General features: G+C 36.8%; 1 protein-coding gene across 1 annotated transcript in view; it reads left to right on the plus strand.

Moving 5' to 3' along the window:
* LOC121376955 (arf-GAP with SH3 domain, ANK repeat and PH domain-containing protein 2-like) overlaps window positions 1-20790 on the plus strand; it is a 98195-nt gene that overhangs the window by 53940 nt on the left and 23465 nt on the right. Inside the window, exons 14-23 of the mRNA XM_041504765.1 lie at window positions 1091-1139; window positions 2298-2467; window positions 3891-4024; window positions 6343-6431; window positions 7733-7913; window positions 9667-9758; window positions 12283-12469; window positions 12919-12987; window positions 14320-14364; window positions 14971-15118. Of these exons, the coding sequence (XP_041360699.1) occupies window positions 1091-1139; window positions 2298-2467; window positions 3891-4024; window positions 6343-6431; window positions 7733-7913; window positions 9667-9758; window positions 12283-12469; window positions 12919-12987; window positions 14320-14364; window positions 14971-15118 (1164 nt within the window). The remainder of the gene's footprint in view (window positions 1-1090; window positions 1140-2297; window positions 2468-3890; window positions 4025-6342; window positions 6432-7732; window positions 7914-9666; window positions 9759-12282; window positions 12470-12918; window positions 12988-14319; window positions 14365-14970; window positions 15119-20790) is intronic.

Below are 20790 nucleotides of genomic sequence, written 5' to 3' on the forward strand. Positions count from 1 at the left end.
GCTATCTGGGCTGTATGTCCATGACAGTGAGTTAGTTATTAGTTGTTAGTGGTTATTAATGAGAGAGCAGAAGGTGTAGTGGTCTTACACCGACCCACCGGCCTCAGTGGCGTCATGGTTAGGCCATCGGTCTACAGGCTGGTAGGTACTGGGTTCGGATCCCAGTCGAGGCATGGAATTTTTAATCCAGATACCGACTCCAAACCCTGAGTTAGTGCTCAGCAAGGCTCAATGGGTAGGTGTAAAACCACTTGCACCGACCAGTGATCCATAACTGATTCAACAAAGGCCATAGTTTGTGCTATCCTGCCTGTGGGAAGCGCAAATAAAAGATCCCTTGCTGCCTGTCGTAAAAGAGTAGCCTATGTGGCGACAGCGGGTTTCCTCTAAAAAAGCCAGTGTCAGAATGACCATATGTTTGACGTCCAATAGCCGATGATAAGATAAAAAATCAATGTGCTCTAGTGGCATCGTTAAATAAAACAAACTTTCTTTCTTTTACACCTACCCAGTGAGTCGTTAAAACTTGCTTTGGGTGGGAGCCGGTACCGGGCTATGAACCCAGTACCTACCAGCTTTATGTCACCGAGGCCAGTCATTTTAATTAACATTAGTGCTGGATTGGCAGTCAGTGTTACTCTGTAACTACACTCCAGGAGTGTAGCGTGATCTGAACCGGGGGGTGGTGGTTTGTGTATGTGTGTTCAGATATGAACGTAGCTGACCCTTTTTCTGCATTTAGCTAGAACACCTATATGAATAGCCTAGTGTTGCATTGTAAAATATTATTTTAGCCTCAGAAGGGGTGGCTTGAATGAACCCCTACCAAACTCTCACAGCTTATGCCCCTGCACACAGTCATTACTTTTTATGCCATAACTTGTCCTCTTGCATAACTCAGTTAACTGCATCCGCTCCTCCTCCCCATCTGATTGGCTGTTAGGACACTGGGACCAAAACATTGCAGTGGAATTGGTTGAATGCACTTAGCTGAAAATAGAAATTGATCAAAGTTTTCTTCAGCCTTTAATAATTTAAGAATGTAATGTACCTGTAAATAAGCTATGTAAGACATATTTTCTTTCTTCAGATAATCGGACGTATCATTTTCAAGCAGATGATATGAAAGATATGGAGGTGTAAGTACCCATCTATGAAAATAGCCATCAATCTGTCTAATGCCCACCCATCCATCATCCATGAATTCATATCATTCATCCATTCATCCATTCATATATCCATCCATATATCCATCCATCCATCCATCCATCCATATATCCATCCATCCATCCATCCATCCATCCATCCATCCATATATCCATCCATCCACCCATCCATCCATCCATCCATCCATCCATCTGTCTGTTCATCCATCCATCCATCCACCTACACATCCATCTCTCCCTCTCACCATCCATCTGTCCATCATTGTGTCTGTTTGCCCATCCATCCATCCTTCCTTTCTTCCATCCATTCATCCATCCATCAATCATTCATGCATATATCCATCCATCCATCCATCCATATATCCATCCATTCATCCATCCATCCATATATCCATCCATCCATCCATTCATATATCCATCCATCCATCCATCCGTATGTCTGTCTGTTCATCTGTCTATCCACACATCCATCCATCCATCCATCTCTCCCTCTCACCAACCATCTGACCATCATTATGTCCGTTTGCCCATCCATCCATCCATCCACCCATCCATCCATCCATCCATCCATCCATCCATCCATCCATCCATCAATCATCCATGCATATATCCATCCATCCATTCATCCATCCATCCATCCATATGTGTCCATCCATCCATCCACCCACACATCCATCCATCTCTCCCTCTCACTGTCCATCTGTCCATCATTATGTCTGTTTGCCCATCCATCCATCCATCCATGCATCATCCATGCATATATCCATCCTTCCATCTGTCTGCTCTTTTGTCCATCTGTCTGTCCTTCCATCTGTCCACCCACCCATCTATCCATCCATCCATCCATCCATCCATCTCACTATCCATCCATTTCTCCCACTATTCGTCCTTATATCTGTCCACCCATTCGTCCATCTGTTCTTCCATCCATCCGTCTGTCTGCCCATCCACACATCCATCCATTCCATTCATCTGTTCGTTGTATGGTTTGTCAGTTGATTTGTTTGTTTGTTTTGTTTTGTTTGTTTGTTCGTTCGTTCTTTTGTTCGTTCGCTCGTTCGTTCGTTCGTTCGCTCGCTCACTCACTCTTTCATTCATTCATTTGTACTTTCATTCTCTCATTCATTGCAGATGGATATCAGTATTAAATAACGCCAAGGAGGAAGTGTTACTCAAAGTCTTCCAGGACAGCAGCAACTCTCCGTCCTTGAACCAAAGCGTGCGGGAGCTGACCTCCAGTATTATCGACCGGGTCAAGCGGTTGCCTGGCAACAGATTATGCTGTGACTGCAACGCTTCAGGTGAGTGGTGTATTAAATTTTATAAAACTTATGGTTTTTTACAGTATTGAAAAATGAAGCATGGTTTGTTGATTGTTGACTGTAATGGTTTAAATTGTCATCTTGCCATCTTGTAGTATGCTTTATCAAAGCAAATCAAAAACACATCAGTTTCGTGATCATTTTGGGGGTTATATTATATATAGAGATTATTACTCAAGCTTGTGTGTTGTACTGATTTTACAAAACAAGTGTCAGTATTCTTTTATTGCCCCAACGAAAGCGAGGGTATACAAATCCTGACACGAGTTTCGTAAAATCAGTATGTTTCAAATGCGAGTAATCATTTCTTATCCACATTATCCACATTATGCATAACATTTTTTTAAGGAATAATAAGGTCCATGTCAAAATGTTTTGAACGTACTTAAGAGACGACGAAATGACGTCATTTTGGTAAGCGATTACCCCAAGCTAAGACTGGAGAAGCCACATTAAGTTATGACGTCGTTTCCCAAAATGACATCATTTGTTGTGCACGTGAAATCATTATGACACATATGATTTCCCTGAATGTGGATAATAAAACGTAATATACATGTGCCTTTAGTATTCATAATCTGTTAGTAACAGTGCATTTCCTTGTGTGACTTGGATAAGAGGTAGATGTAGCAGCCAACCTTTAAAAAAGGAATTAACTGCTTATATATTAATAAATCAAATGTTTTTAAAAGTGATTACTACTTTAATAATGAATTATTTAAATGTCATTAGCTACTATTTTAATAAATTACATAACATTGTATTTAAATGTCACTGATTTGAAACAATTAATAAATCACATGTATTTAAATTATTTAAATGTCACTACTACTTTAATGAATGCTACATATTTAAATGTCATGACTGCTTTAATAAATGCTATGTATTTAAATGTCATTACTACTTTAATGAATGCTACATATTTAAATGTCATTACTACTTTAATGAATGCTACGTATTTAAATGTCATTACTGCTTTAATAAATGCTACGTATTTAAATGTCATTACTGCTTTAATAAATGCTACGTATTTAAATGTCATTACTACTTTAATAAATGCTACATATTTAAATGTCATTACTGCTTTAATAAATGCTATGTATTTAAATGTCATTACTGCTTTAATAAATGCTATGTATTTAAATGTCATTACTGCTTTAATAAATGCTACGTATTTAAATGTCATTACTGCTTTAATAAATGCTACGTATTTAAATGTCATTACTGCTTTAATAAATGCTACGTATTTAAATGTCATTACTGCTTTAATAAATGCTATGTATTTAAATGTCATTACTACTTTAATGAATGCTACATATTTAAATGTCATTACTGCTTTAATAAATCCTACATATTTAAATGTCATTACTGCTTTAATAAATGCTATGTATTTAAATGTCAGATCCTGAGTGGCTATCGACCAACCTAGGAGTGTTGATATGTCTGGAGTGTTGCGGTATACATCGTCAGCTGGGTGTGCACGTCTCACGGACACAGAGTCTCGTTATTGATGACTTGGGCACGTCACAGTTGTTGGTGAGTTATCTACCTTGGATGTTTCTTATTAAGCAAATATTTTAATTTACATATGGATCATGAATTTTTGCCCTATTTTGGTACGTGTGCAGGAAAATTAATTTTGAAGATAAAACCTATTTAAGAAATTGGATATACAGTGAAACCCCTCTACACTGGACACCCTTGGGACCAAGACATTTGTCTGGTTTTAAGAGGGATCCAGTTTAGGGAGGTTACGTTCTGTACTGGTTTTTAAAAAGAGACTGTAAAATGTCCAGTTTTGAGAGAATTCCGGTTTACAGATGGTCCGGTTTTGAGAGAATTCCGGTTTACAGAGGGTCCGGTTTTGAGAGAATTCCGATTTACAGATGGTCCGATTTTGAGAGAATTCTGGTTTACAGAGGGTCCGGTTTTGAGAGAATTCCGGTTTACAGAGCGTCTGGTTTTGAGAGAATTCCGGTTTACAGAGGGTCCGGTTTTGAGAGAATTCCGGTTTACAGTTTGCGAGTATACTGTTATATTCTCAGTTAACCGTTTGATTACTTGAAAGATATGCTGGAGAGGAGAAGATTGAATTGGAGGAGGCTTTTGCAAAGCATTTATATTCAGTTACTATAGATGTCGGGATAACATTTATGTGACAGCCATTGACATAAAAGTTAAAGTACTTGTACTGACATAAACAAATAAATAAATATTTTGAATTACCTATGATTAACCTTCTGACTACTGCAGGTGAGATATCTCGCCGGCTGTCAAGCTAGTTGACATACTGTACACTGTATACAGTGTATTCACCAATTAATATTTCCTGCTGTTTTTTACACGACACTCACCGGAAACTCTTTATTAACAGGAAATAGAAGACAACTCAGTTTCCTGTGTGTTTAGATTTTACTTTTTCAATTGAAAATACCTTGGAATTTTGAGTTGAAAAAGTGGTTTTCTGCAAGTATTTTCGCTTGACAACAGTGGCGGCACGTCGCGGTCATTTTCAGGTATCAATAGGTGATTGTGACAGCTAATTTGATAATAAATTTGATCGTTTTACCAACAAAATAAATCACCAAATATTGGGATATGAATAATCAACATTAACTGATCTAAAATATCATAAAAATAGAAAAATCAACAAAGATAATACTTACCGATTCAAATATGAACTTTATTTTATGTATTTCTAAAACATTTAAGTGAATATATGTGAATAAAAATTATGAACTTGTACCCTTCCAACATGGTTTTTGTCAAAAATTAATCCAGTAGTCTTAATGTTAAGTTAAAACACCTTTTCATGTAGCCTGTCTTGGATTCTGAATGTTCAATTTTACTTGCACACACTCCACTACCACCCCTCCAAAAAAGGTGTGGGTCGCAAGTCATTTGTAAACGCCTTTCCAGCAGTGTGATAGGCTGTAGAATTGATTATGTTCCTAACACTGTCAGAATCTCTCCCGTCCTAAGAATTGGTCCTTTCCTGGAATATGGATATGGCATACATGTATGCTGTGTTTATGACCAAATGCTTATAAACGATCTTAAGTGTCTAAATAATCATACACATGTATGTTAGACACCAAATAGTGGCAGTTTAAAAAACGTGATAAGACAACCCCCGATATAACCAAACAGCAGGATTATACGTAGATGATGAATTCATGGCTTGAATGTAACAGTGACACCAACGGCAATTGCTGTAGCTGGATATGCATGCATGCAATGCCATGGGTCAGGAACTTTACCAATTGAAGCTTTTTACCACTGGATAAAAAAGATATCCACCTGTTGAATGGATAATTTTTGGGTTTTCAGTTTTGGGTTTATTTGTTGCAAAAGCAAAACTTACTGGTTTAAAGTTACTGTAGGCAAACTAAAGAAATTTGCTATACATGTAGGTGAGCATTTTACCAATTGCACAAATCTTCCATAATTGCCATAGGTAACAACATAGGCGTTCAGGCTCCCATTTTTGCAGCCTGGGCAAGCTGGGTTTTGCCCGAATTAAATAAAAATGCCTGAATCTGGATAACATTTATTCATATAAGCATTACTACCCAACAGCTATATAAGGATGCAAAAACTAATCACTATGCATTTTTACATGGATTACAACTAATTTTGAGGGTAGAATGATTGAAATACTTGGTAAAAAGATCTCAAGTTAGCACATTTTGACTGAATATCTGCATAATTTTTGCCTGAATTTGAGGTTTTGCTCCAGCTTATGAGTAACAAATTCTTAGGTTCGAGCCCTACTAATTTGTTGCATTGTTTTCCCCTCTATATAGAACTAATTTCTTAACATTAATTGTGAAAGTGTTTGTTTTTAATTTCAGTTAGCGCGGGTTGTTGGCAATAGTAATTTTAATGACATCATGGAGGCAACTTTGGATACCAACGCCAAACCGAAACCGTCTAGTCATATGTAAGTTTTTATCCTGCAACCACTGTTTCTATTGACAGATTACGATGACCGATAAAGCAAAGTCATATACATATAATAGCAGATTATGACTTTTGACGTCACACCTGTGACGTCACATGCATAGCTACATTACAAAATCACTCATTTGACCTCTAGGTCATTGTACAGTGTGGCTGAAGTAACAGAAATAATAGGTTTTCCCCTTAATTTGTATTGTCTGCAGGAAATTTCCCATTCTTACCTTCACAGGATAAAGCCGATATCGTACATCATTAACTAGGTATTCTCTATGTATTAGTCCCATACTGTTGTTCGGTTTGTCTGTCCATCTGTCTGTCCATGCTTCTTTCACACATATAGGTTACCAGATATGTTTTTCACAGTGCTTTGAGATATTGACCTGAAAGTTTGTGTAGAGCTTTATCGTGTACTGTTACAGATCAGGTTTGACTTTCATGGTGATTTACCCAATTTTGACAGAGTTATGTCTCTTGAACTTAGGAGATATAAAAATCTGTGGGTTTTTTCCTCTCTTTTTTTTCTCTTTTTTAAATGCCTCAAATTATTGACTTGAAATTTTGTGATATGTAGGTCGTTGGATCAAACCCCATCTGTGGACTCATTCTCTGATTGGATTTTCTCCCATCCCAGCCAGTACCCTGTGACTGGTATATTAATGGCTGTGGTATGTGCTGCCTTGTCTGTGGCAAAATGCATATAAAAGAACCCTTGCAGCCAGTGGAAAGAGACGCCCAATAGTCGATGTGCTGGGGTGTCGTTAAATGTTCATTCATTCCAATGGAAAGAGATGCCCAATAGCCGATGTGCTGGGGTGTCGTTAAATGTTCATTCATTCCAATGGAAAGAGACGCCCAATAGCCGATGTGCTCGGGTGTCGTTAAATGTTCATTCATTCCAATGGAAAGAGACGCCCAATAGCCGATGTGCTGGGGTGTCGTTAAATGTTCATTCATTCCAATGGAAAGAGACGCCCAATAGCCGATGTGCTGGGGTGTCGTTAAATGTTCATTCATTCCAATGGAAAGATGTAGCTGGTTTCCTCAAAGATTAAATGTCAGAATTATAAAAAATTTGACATCCATTAGCCAATGATTAACAAATCAGTGTGTATCATTAAATAAAACAGACTTTTACTTTTTAAATCTACTAAGTACTACCATATGTACATATCGGCTATGGGTTATATAAATACTACACATTAATCATAAATAGTTTTTTAGTAGATCTGACATTGTTATGCATTTATTTGGCACATTTTAATGATGTGAATGTTTTTCCAGGGATGTTCGTCGTGATTTCATTCGAGCCAAATATGAGCTCCGGAAATATGCAATAATTACCTGCACCGACAAAGAAGACTTGAAGCAGGATCTCAAACAAGCCATTATATCCAAGGATATATTTGCCTTGATGCAAGTCTATGCAGAAGGCTTAGATCTGATGACAGTGCTACCTGATCTTGTAAGTCTCGTGGGTGGAAATGTTTTATTTGCCTTGATGCAAGTCTATGCAGAAGGCTTAGATCTGATGACTGTTATACCTGATCTTGTAAGTCTTGTGGGTGGAAATGTTTTATTTGCCTTGATGCAAGTCTATGCAGAAGGCTTAGATCTGATGACTGTTATACCTGATCTTGTAAGTCTCGTGGGTGGAAATGTTTTATTTGCCTTGATGCAAGTCTATGCAGAAGGCTTAGATCTGATGACTGTTATACCTGATCTTGTAAGTCTCGTGGGTGGAAATGTTTTATTTGCCTTGATGCAAGTCTATGCAGAAGGCTTAGATCTGATGACTGTTCTACCTGATCTTGTAAGTCTCGTGGGTGGAAATGTTTTATTTGCCTTGATGCAAATCTATGCAGAAGGCTTAGATCTGATGACTGTTATACCTGATCTTGTAAGTTGAGTGGGTGGAAATGTTTGGTTGCCTCCCATTCTGCTTACAACATACTTTGCCTACAACCCAGTATACCTACACTCAGTTTGCCTACAGTATGAAAAAGTGACATCTGTAGTTAATAGTGGGACAATCCCTATTATTTTGTGGGTTGTAAGCTAAATGGGAGGACACCATTTTAATTGTGTTTTATTCATATTTGCCATAAGAAAAGTCAATGCAGGTTTTATAAATAAATGTTTTTTACATTGAATTTGCTTTGATGTAGGTCTAAGCAAAATTATAAGTCCTGTCATTTCATGTCAACAGTATTTATATTTTCCTATGTTCTAAATTTCAAGCTTGCCAATAAAAGTCTTTCTTTTACATACAGGGCCGTATCTAGTTGTAAAAATAATAGAAACTTGCAGAAAATACTCTTCTTAATCGATTGAGAAGTATGTAACCTGCAAAATGGTATTTCAAAGCCTCTAGATTTCAAAATGTTGTGGGGGGGGGGGGGGGGGGTTGAGAGGGGGGTCATACCCCCAGACACCCTAGTGTCTTCCATGCTAATTCGTTCCAAGAATTCATCTGTCCTCTCCCCCCCCCCCCCCCCAAAAAAAAAACCCCATCCTAGCTACGGCCCTAATATAAATAGGGTAAGTGGCTAATATTAAGTCACATACCATCACTGGCCAGGTCTTAATCGCTGAGCTACTCTCAGCCTACTAATATCCAAACCTACTCGTAGCTCCTAACCCTTTCCATTAGATCGACCGTTCCAAATTGTGCCTAATTTTTTCCATCAAAAATGAGCACCCTGTCTCTTTGGACTTAATCCTACGGGACATTCCAAATTCCATAGCACCAAAACTGCTGGCTATGATCGGGCTGCTGGTGCTCCCTTGCACCTGCCAGTGCAGGCTGTCCGTCCTTCACCCTCCCCCTCCCCCACCTTTCCTGTCTTGGACAGAGAAACCGGTACCTGTGCCCAAGATAGGTGTGTGCTACAACAGCTTGCTCTGAATGTGCACGTTAATCACTACTCCATCTCCAATATTAAGTCGAAGCACAATTCTGATCGAAACTGTATTCCAGTATATGTTTGGAGTTATCTCCCATACCAGGATCTGCTGCACATCCAAATGTTGTTTTGGAAGCTACCAGAATATACCTTAGTGTAAATTCTGACATATTCCCATAATGTACTATATTACACCAGAACCTGCATAATGAGATGGAATCTGAGTTTTGATACTGATGTTGTGAGCAACATTACATTTGGTACTCGTACTTGGAGTAATTTTCTTTCTTTTTTTATGTGGATTTTTTTCAGCAAAATGATGAAACAGGACTTCATCTTGCAATAATTGAAGAAGACGGTACTTCACTTCCTATTGTGGACTTCATTGTTCAGAATAGTTCTATGTAAGCATATTTATAATGTAACAAAAAGTACATGCGTCTAACTAAAGCAGGGCTCAAAATTAAGAAGTTGTCTCCCATGGCAATTTTTAAAAGCATTGCCATGGGTGAAACAGCCCACCGACGGCAATTTTGAGCCTGCCTATGGCAATTTTTTTTAAAGTGACATTTGCATCAAATAAACATGACTGTAAGGCTATTTTGATGTATGTAAACATATTTCAAATGTGCAAATGTTACATATTGGCAGATAATGTACACCAGGTGTATACATTTTGCCACTGTTGGGGAGTTTTACCAACGGCACAAAAGTGCCATCGGTGATGCTCTCTACCCAGGGCAATTTATGTCTCAACGACGCTTAATTGCAGTCAGTGCTGTCGTTAAGTTCGAGCCCTGTACAGACCATCACATGATCTTATATTGATCCATTAGATCTGTTTATGCTAGTTTTGCATTAATATTGTACTAGTACAATACCAGTAATATTGGTGATAATAGTGTTGTTTGTGTTTTGCTCCATATCTTACAAACTGTAAGTCCTAGATAATTGAAACCTGAGTTATAGTTGGTTTATTTATATTTAACGAGACCACTAGAGCACATTGATTAAGTAAATATCGACTGTTGGATGTCAAGCATTTGGTAATTTTGACTCGTAGTCATCAGAGGAAACTTGCTACATTTTTCCATTAGCAGCAAGGGATCTTTTATGTTCACTTTCCAACAGACAGGATAGCACATACCACGGCCTTGGGCCAGTTGTGGTGCACTGGTTAAAAAGGAGAAAAAAAATAGTCAGTTGAATGGATCCACCGAGGTAGTTCGATCCTGCGACACAAGCGCCTCAAGCGAGCACTCAACCAACTAAGCTAAATCCCGACCCCCTGGGTTATAGTTCGATCTGTAGATATTTGTGTCATGTATTTCATTTCTTAAATTTCTTAACGAAAAAAAGAATTTTGAAACCATTTGTGACACCCAATAGCCAATGTGTATTTTTGTGCTGGGGTGACGTTAAACATTCATTCATCTATTCATTCATTCATTTAGGGCAGGGATGTAGCCCAGTGGTAAAGCGCCCGCTCAATGCGCGGTCGGTCTGAGATCAATCCCCGTCAATAGGGCCATTGGGTTATTTCTTGTTCCAGCCAGTGCACCATGACTGGTATATCAAAGGATGTGGTATGTACTATCCTGTCTGTGGGATGGTGCATATAAAAGATCCTTGCTACTAATCAAAAAGAGTAGCCCATGAAGTGGCGACAGCGGGTTTCCTCCCGTAAATAAAATGTGTTGAGTGCGTCGTTAAATAAAAATTTCCTTCCTTCATTCATTCATTCATTCCAATTGAAGACCATTCATGATAGATGAGATACTAATTGTTCGTTTCACAACTCTAGACATTTCTTAATTTGCCCTGTTGGACACCCAATACCCTCTCAATTTTGTAAAGGTGGTGTATATACAGGTATTATTTGGCACCCACGATAAAGGATTTTAATTATGAACACTACCACTTCCATTGTTTTTTTATAAGGGGTATGATGTTCCTAAAGAAAGAAAAATATTTTATTAGGAATTGCTGAATAAACAAATGACAGTAAAAAGTCATCAGTTACGACCAATTAAATCTGCAATTGGGGACAAAATATCAGACGGGAGTCGGTGGACACAAAAGAAAGAATGACCGTTCTGGTCACGTGACAGATTTGGGGCCAAAATTGTTTGCACATTAAATTTATAGGACATTAAATTTGTAGACATTATTGGTTACACAAAAAAGGAAATGGGTGAACTAAATAAAAAAATTTGCATAACCCATAAATATTTTACACAAACGTTCAATTCTCATAGACCTGTATATACATGTAGATAATAACTAGTTAATGACGTAGGATATTCACTTTATCCTGTAAAGCCCCTGTGTGTGCTGTAACCTCACCGTGGTGCAGGGGTGTAACATTATCTTTGAGAATGGCCAATACAGCACAAAATTGAAGTTTTTAGTAAAATTCAGTATCCATAAAATTCTGTGATATTTGTGTTTTTGCAGTTCTTTACACTGTTTTTGTTTAAGTCTTGAATTTTTATCACTTTATTTATTTGCATTACCATAGTTTGACACCCAATAGCCGATGTATTTTTCGTGCTGGGGTGTTGTTAAATATTCATTCATTCATTCATTCGTTATCCTGTAAAGGTAAGAATGTGAAATTCTGCAAGGCTTGACAAGCGGAATTTTCCATTCAGCTTGAACAGGATAAAGCTGATATCCTACACCATTAACTAGTTATTATCTTTATCCTGCAGACCATACATGTACATATTAAGGGGAAAAGCTATTATTTCAAATGAGAGATCTTGTAATGTAGCTACATCTGTATGTGTGTGACATCATGTGAGTGACGGCAAAAGTCGTATTCTGTTACTGTATGTTTAAGACTTTAATTTATCAGTCATCATAATCTGTCAATAAAAACTGTGGTTGTAGGATAAACTGTAATATAAAGTTGTTTGACAACAGAGGCAGCCTGGACAAGAAGACGCGAGACGGAAACACCGCACTGCACCTGTGTGCCGAACTCAACCAGACCGAGTGCATGAAGCTCCTGTTACGTAGCAAACCCGACCTCGCCAACATAGAGAACAAACAGGGCAAGACGCCGCTCGAAGTCGCCAAGGATAACGATAATCAGCTATGCGTTGAACTGGTACATATTTTAATATATACCATATATATATATATATATATATATATATATATATATATATATATATATACCACGAGACCAAGAAACGGTCGTGTGGTATGTTCTTGCACAAAATAAACTTGTGCCATAAATAGGAAGCGAAAACAATGTATGTGAAATTTTATTACATACCTTCTTTTATTTTTTACAAAAACATTTTTTAATTAACATCATAAATACACTTTCTTAAATCTATTGATCAATTCTCCTATCATGGATTTACTTAATGTTAAGAATCATACTCTGCGGCAATCTTGTGTAATGTTTCAAATACGATGTGACGTAATTTGTAAATCAGACATGACGTCAGTAATGAAAACGTGCTAACTCCAGTAAAAATATAAAGGGAATTCCCCATTTACAAATGTACAAGTTCCCGTCCAGATCACACATACATGTTATTATTTCAGGTGAAGGCGGCTCTGGGAAACAAGAAGGATCTGTTTGCCCACGTCAACATAGACTGGGATCTCATGAACGTGAGTATGATAAAAAATAAAATCTTAACTTAGTGGAATGTGTCTAAAAGTAGGAGCAGGTCATAGTGCTTTACCACAGCGCTCTCCTGTCAGTTCAGGATAGATCCCCGTTTGTGGCCCATTGGGCTATTGATGAAGACATGTCAGCGGGTTTCCTCTCTAATTATCCCTTTGGTCCTTAAGCATATTTCCGATGCTACATGTATATAACTGTAATTACAATGTGCTGAGTGTGTCATTAAATACAATTCTTCTTTTTTTCTTTCTGTCTGAAGTTATGTTTCCATAAGCATGTTTTCTGCCTAATGAATCTGCCTGAATCAGCAAATCTGTGTCTGTATTGACAATTTCCCTATACCCAAAATGTGCTGAGTGTGACATTAAATACAATTCTTGTTTCTTTCTTTCTTTCTTTCTGTCTGAAGTTATGTTTCCATAAGCATGTTTTCTGCGTAATGAATCTGCAAATCTGTGTCTGTATTGACAATTTCCCTATACCCACAATACCTGTGAGTGTATACCCACCTGTGAAAGCACAATGACTGAAATGAATAAATTTTGTTAAGAAACAGTAATTAATTGGTCAGATTAGACGTCTTGCCCATACTAACGATGATAATGCTTTCTTCCGTATGTTCAGTAAAGGGCGGGACATAGCCCAGTGGTAAAGCACTTGAGGTGCGGTCGGTCTAGGATCGATCCCCGTCGGTGGACCCATTGGGCTATTTCTCGTTCCAGCCAGTGCTCCAGAACTGGTGTAACAAAGGTTGTGGTATGTACTATCCTGTCTGTGGAATGGTGCATATAAAAGATCCCTTGCTGCTAATCGAAAAGAGTAGTCCATGAAGTGGCGACAGCGGGTTTTCTCTCTCAATATCTGTATGGTCCTTTACCATATGTCCGACGCCATATAACCGTAAATAAAATGTGTTGACTGCGTCATTAAATAAAACATTTCCTTTCCTTCCTTCCTTCCTTCCTTCTTCCGTATGACCTCAGTTCATGTGGGAATCTGTGTGTCTGTGATCCATGTTTCCATTAAAAAATCGCTTGATAGGCAATTCCAAATTCATGTACATACATCACTGACAGTTACAGGGATAGCATGCAAACACAGACAATGCAAAGACATTATTCTGGTCAATCATGGATTAAAATATTCACAGAAAATGACAAGAAAAACATAATGAAAATTTGTCTTGATTGGCCAGTCCTATTTTCAGATAATATCACTAGATTTGGTGGTGTTATTGTCTGTTTACTGCCTGCAAAAAAATGATTACAGAACAGACCATCAGTTTACAAATTGTTTTGAACTTTTGCTCATTTCAGGAAGACCGGGTTTTTGACGGAGATTACAGTGATGATGATCTTGATGTAAGTATAATTACCTCTTGTTTTAATGCAAGCTACATGCTTTTGTAAATATTTTGAAATTACGAACACCTGGCAAATTACTGTATATTAATATAAAGTGTTACGTTAGTTTCGAAATGAGTTTTTGCCAGCATGGTTTACTAACTACAGTTAATGGGGCTTCCATTTTTGTTTTGTGGAAGACCCAATGACCGAGCGGTTAAGCTCCCGGGCTGTCAAATGTCATGCAAATCGGTGCAGTAGGTTCGAATTCTGCCAATAGAGACAATTTGTGTTTTAAATTTATATTGACGTTACATGTTTTTCAATAAGTCCTGTATACACACACCTCAGTTATCTTGATTTAAAAAAAAAAAAATTGTGTTAAATAATAAGTAATATATATCTTTGTTACTAACTTTTTTTTTCTCAATAATACAAATACCAATTTAAAAAATTGCATTTACATGTAGTTGAAAGCACTAACCCCCAGTTGAAAAATGATCTAACTATCAATTTGAATTAAACAACATAATGTTTTGCCCCATATTAGTTGCCAGCATCTTCAGATGTCGATGTGTATATGTTCCTACAACGTTTCTGACAATAAAATGTACCATCGTGCAGGGCACACCTGACAAGTCTAAGCCTCGTTCACGACCCCCGAGTCTCATTGTGATGCCAGAGGGTGGTTTATTCAACATTAACCGAGACCGCTCCGATTCAGATGGGAAAATCCCACCACAGCCACCTCCACAACAGAACAAACCTAAAAGTAGGTATATTTAGTAACCAGGTCTGACTGTTATGTGTTAGATATATAAACAAAGAGACCGACTAAGGAGAGAGAGAGAGAGAGAGAGAGAGAGAGAGAGAGAGAGAGAGAGAGAGAGAGAGAGAGAGAGAGAGAGAGAGAGAGACAGAGACAGAGACAGACAGAAACAGACAGACAGAGATAGAAAGAGACCGAGAGAGAAAGAGACCGAGAGACAGAGAGAGAAAGAGACCGAGAGACAGAGAGAGAAAGAGACCGAGAGAGAGAAACACAGAGACAGAGAGAGAGAGAGAGACCGAGAGAAACACAGAGACAGAGAGAGAGAGACCGAGAGAAACACAGAGACAGAGAGAGAGAGACCGAGAGAGAGAAACACAGACAGAGAGAGAGAGAGATAGAGAGAAAGCAAAAGAGAAAGTAAGGAGGAAAGACATAAGAAAAAAATGAAAGAATAAAAATATTGGAGAAATAGAAACAGAATGAGAAAAGGATGAGAAACAAACACAATGGTAAAGCACCCCCCTAAAAAAATCCTCCTAAAAGAAAATCCCCCCTCCCAAATTAAAGAACAGGATCAGGGAACATTTTGTTCAGTATTGAGTCTCGATTCGCTAAACACATTTTAGGGATTGCTACACAATTTTAAAACATTAAACATTAGTCACCAATCAATTTTCAATTGACTAGAAATATCGCTAATTAAGATTTTGAAAACAAAATGTTCTCTGAAGGTGAGTGGGTGGGTGGATGGATGGATGGATGGAGTTATATAAAGATATGTGGTGATTTAGATCTGTTATCACAGGAAGAAGGTATTTGTTTAAATTGTCGTTACTTATTTCATGTATTTGAATGGTGGGCAGAAGCCATATTAGCAAAAGTACCATCTTAGAGAATTATTATTCATGTCAGTGCATGCATGATTGATCATTGTTATCTGACTGGCAATCAGTATCTCACAGAATCCACGTGCAGGAGATCAGTTATTTTTGATGTGATAGTCTAGTTTTAGCTTCACTTTTGTGTCATTTGGAAATAAGGGAAATAACGGGAGAGCAGGCCTGGTGCTTATAAAACTTTTAGAGTCTACACTCTGCTCGGTCAGTGTGGGATCGATCCCGTTGTTGGGCTCATTGGGCTATTTCTAATTCCAGCCAGTGCACCACGACTGGTACATCAAAGGCCATGGTATGTACTACCCTGTCTGTGGGATTGTGCATATAAAAGATCCCTTGCTGCTAATCGAAAAGAGTAGCCCATGAAGTGGCGATAGCGGGTTTCCTCCCTCAATATCTATGTGGTCCTTAACCATATGTCTGATGCCATATAACCACTGACGCCATATAACCACTGACGCCATATAACCACAGGCGCCATATAACCACTGACGCCATATAACCACTGACGCCATATAACCACTGACGCCATATAACCATAAATAAAATGTGCTGAGTAAGTTGTTGAATAAAACATTGCCTTCCTTCCTAATAGAGCCGGAGACACTAATGTCACGACAACGCCATACTAATTGTATGCGTGTGACGTCATTAGAGATTGAGTCTGGACTCTAAACGCTTTATAAGCACGGGCCCTGGAGTAATTCTGTGTAGCATGTTGTTCCTATCTAATGCTAGAAGTGAAGTGTGTGTGTACTAAGGTGTTATTTTGTTGTAATGTTCGATATTGTTTTCTTTTCATAAATAAAGCTCAGACAATGATGTTGTGGTGTTTAGTACCTCTCTGCATTCAGTTGTCTCACTGGTAGTTGAACTGTAGTGTAGGGGAATCTTAAAGGTGCTATGTCAAAGTTGCAATAATGGCAGTTCCAGCCTAAAATTTAAAAAATCAAAGTTTATACCTTCAGCTACATGTAAATGTTTATGAAAAAAAATTGCAACTAGATAATTCCATTTACTAGCAGAAATGTTTTTATTTTCGGGGGAATCTTAAAAGTGTCACATGCATTAACTATTGACATCACTGTTTTATGCGTATGCGTTCAACACACTACATTTACCCAGAATTCTTCTGACAAAAAAAACAAAGATGGTGCCCATGCTATCTTTAGCCACAAATTATGTGGGAAACCATTCTTGTCGTCAAGTGCAAGACTTAAAAAAATATTATTCTAGAGTTAATTATGTAAAGATTATGTGTGGGATCGATTAATTTGTAGTTATTTATTACAAATAAATGTGACAATAATGAAATATTGTAGTTTCAACTTTGACAATAGCCCATTTAAATGTACAGAAAAATGAAGAAGAAAAGATAACAAAATAAGAAAAGTAGAAAACTATTTAGAAACTACATGTACATATGCTGCGGAAACAAATCCTACTACTCTGATCTCACAACATTTAAGTTGTAAGTTTTTTGTATAACAGCTCATGCATAAAAGAACCATTAATACAAATAACATCCGAGTTGTCTCCCTTTAACCTTTAATTTGGTGTCAACTGCCTCTTATAAGCAATAGATTTGAGCCTGTAAGAACGATTTACAGATGCCTTCTTTTCAATCAAATTACATTTCATTTCAACTTATTTTCGTGCTTATATCCAATTAAGGTTCAAGCATGCTTTCCTGGGCACACACCTCAGCTATCTGGAATGTCTGTCAAGGACAGTGGGTTAGTTGGTTAGTTGGTTAGTTGTTAGTGAGAAAGAAGAGGGTGTAGTGGCCTTACACCTACCCATTGAGCCCTTAAGAACTCGCTTTGGGTTGGAGCCGGTACCGGGCTACGAACCCTGTACCTACCAGCCTGTAGTCCAATGGCTTAACTACTGCACCACCGAGGCCAGTATTTCAATCAAAAGAAAGCTTATAGAATATTGTACTTTTATAATGCATATTCAAGTCATTATCTTCTTCTGGTGTTATTTTTGAACAAGGGAGGCAATTTGAACAAGGGAGGCAATTTGCTTATACATTTTTCAGGTTCATTCCAAATGTTCAATAATGTAATTGGTGATTGTTTATTATGGTCTTTACCACACTAACTGTCAAGTACGTCACATATTCATGATGTTATGTGTTTAATTTGTTTTAGAACATTTAACATTTCCACTCAAATATCGCCACAATGGTAAATACAAGATTGGTGAGTAACACATGACAAAAATGAATGGCAAACCTATTTTATCGGAATGACAATTTACTGAATGAAAACTCTGTTCTATTGGAATGATAACTTGAATGAGAAATCTGTTCTATTGGAATGATAACTTGAATGGGAAATCTGTTCTATTGGAATGATAAATTGAATGATGAATCGTTTCTGCTGGGATGATAATTAAACAGAATGATCTGGCACACAATAATTTATTTTGGTGTTGCAGTGATTAAATATGCATGGTTAGCCTCTTTCTGAACCTTACACTTTAAAACACTATTTTCTATAAAGATGATTCCGATTTGCTTTTCTTATTACTGATAAAATAAAATTAAAAACAACTTTAAAAAACCTCAAATATCTATTTATTTTTACGTAATATTTTTTTTTCATTTAATAAAAGAAATTTGTATTCATAACACCATAAATACATTTTCCATTCAACTACTCCTTGGTGTCTGGTATATTTCCTAATTATGGCTCCTAATTTAAAAGTGGCGACAGTGGGTTTCCACCCTCAATATCTGTGTGGTCCTTAACCATTTCTCCGATGCCATATATATGTGTAACTGTAAATAAAATGTGTTGAGTGTGTCGTTAAATAAAACATTTCCTTCCTAATTTAGAAAGTGAACAATAAAACCACAGTCACATAAATTACTCTGTCAACTTGGCAGCAACTAGTATGATCTTGCACTCACCCCACTTATACATGTGTAGGTTAGTATATACATGTACAAGGATGTATGCTTTTCAAATTGCAGGACACTGATTAAATTGGGACATATTTCATTAAACACCCGGAACCAAGACCATTAAGCACTATGCCACTGGGTTTATATCCTACTCAGACCTTTTTTTTTTTTACTGAAATGCAACTGTCACAACACCTACATATACCTGTCATACTTTCAAAGTTTCATTAACCTTTTTACAAAATTAATCTCTAATTTAAATGCATGTGTTACCCTATCACTTTTAATGAAGAATGATGAATACAAATTGATTCTGTCCCGGGTCAGGCCTCTGGCGATCCAGAAACGGGCCCCGGGACAGTGATGCTCGAAACCCTAGTGGTATATGAGCATGTTAAAATATATTGGACTTGGTTACAAATTGTGCCACAGACCATTTACACTAGTTGCATTATACATAAGCACTGTATAATGTATATATCACATATCATGTATTTATATTAATAATATATGACATCTTTTGTGATGAAAATTGTCACAATTTACCATATTTTAAGTCATTACTCTTACATGTACTTTAAAAAAAATCCTTAATTATTTTTTCTTTTCTCGAAATACCTGTAACTGTTTTTATATTCTTCATTGGAATTTTGAAAACTGAGACTGTTAAAGGTCCAACTTGAGCACTGGAATGAGTAGATGAGCATGGCATTTTGTTGTTAGCAGTGTGCATGGGTCTTCCTGTTCTCTTGAGCATCTCGGACTGTCCTGTATTGTTAAAGGGACATTCCTGAGTTTGCTGCAATTTTTAAGATGTTATCGACTAACAGAGACTTTTAAACGATTGTAATTACATATCAAATATATTTTTTCTGCATAAAATATTAGTGCCTGTATATTAAACATGTTTCTGATCGTTCTAATATTTGTACTAGGTTAAATTTCATTTTATTTTCTAAAATATATCTTTTTATACATACAAAATTATTCGAAGACAAAATCTAGTTTGGGCTTCTTACAATTATTAAGACAACCAGAAACACATTGAATATACAGACACTGATATTCTAAACAAGAAAACATATTTAATATGTAAGTTTAATCGTAGAAATATTTTATTAGTCAGAAACATCTTACAATGTATCAAACTCAGGAATGTCCTTTTAACATGCATAACAATTTTAAAACAATAATATAAAAAACACCAGACCCTTTTTAGGAGTCATACTCAGTTATTAACATTTTCACCAGCATATTATAAACCAAACAGTAGTGAGGAAGGGTTAATGCCAATATAAGTTTGTGACAAAAAATGTTGATAAAAGTGTTCCTAACAGAATTAACCATTTTGATGTATGCTTTTCAGAAAGGGGACGGGGTTACATGTACCAGATGACTTTGTTTTGTACTCATGAATCTTTTGATTGGGAATGGCCCTTTAATGATTATACTGTTTATTGTAATCCAACCAATGTATAGGAAATACATATATTAGTAATAATTACCACAAATCAGTGCCTTTTTTTTCTTGTTCTTTTTTTTTAAAAGCCATTTTAGCCATAATTGTCAAATCCTTTTTTTTTTCAATGTAATATTTAAAAAATAAATTAAAGACGCTGACCAGTTGATTGACTGGGATTAGTAATGGGGTTTTTTGGGGTTACAATAAGTTATTGTTGTTTAAGGACAGGATTCTTGTTGTGAGCTTTAAATTATTACTAGCTACAGAAATTATTTATATGTAATATTTAGTGGCTTGAAGTTAGAATATAATTAAGTAGATATATTTCAAATAAAGAAAGTTTTAAAAAATTTAAAAATAAATATTAAATAAAAATATTACTGATTAACATTTTTATCTT

This window comes from Gigantopelta aegis, chromosome 7, assembly GCF_016097555.1.
Source record: "Gigantopelta aegis isolate Gae_Host chromosome 7, Gae_host_genome, whole genome shotgun sequence".
In the NCBI taxonomy this organism is placed as follows: Eukaryota; Metazoa; Mollusca; class Gastropoda; order Neomphalida; family Peltospiridae; genus Gigantopelta; species Gigantopelta aegis.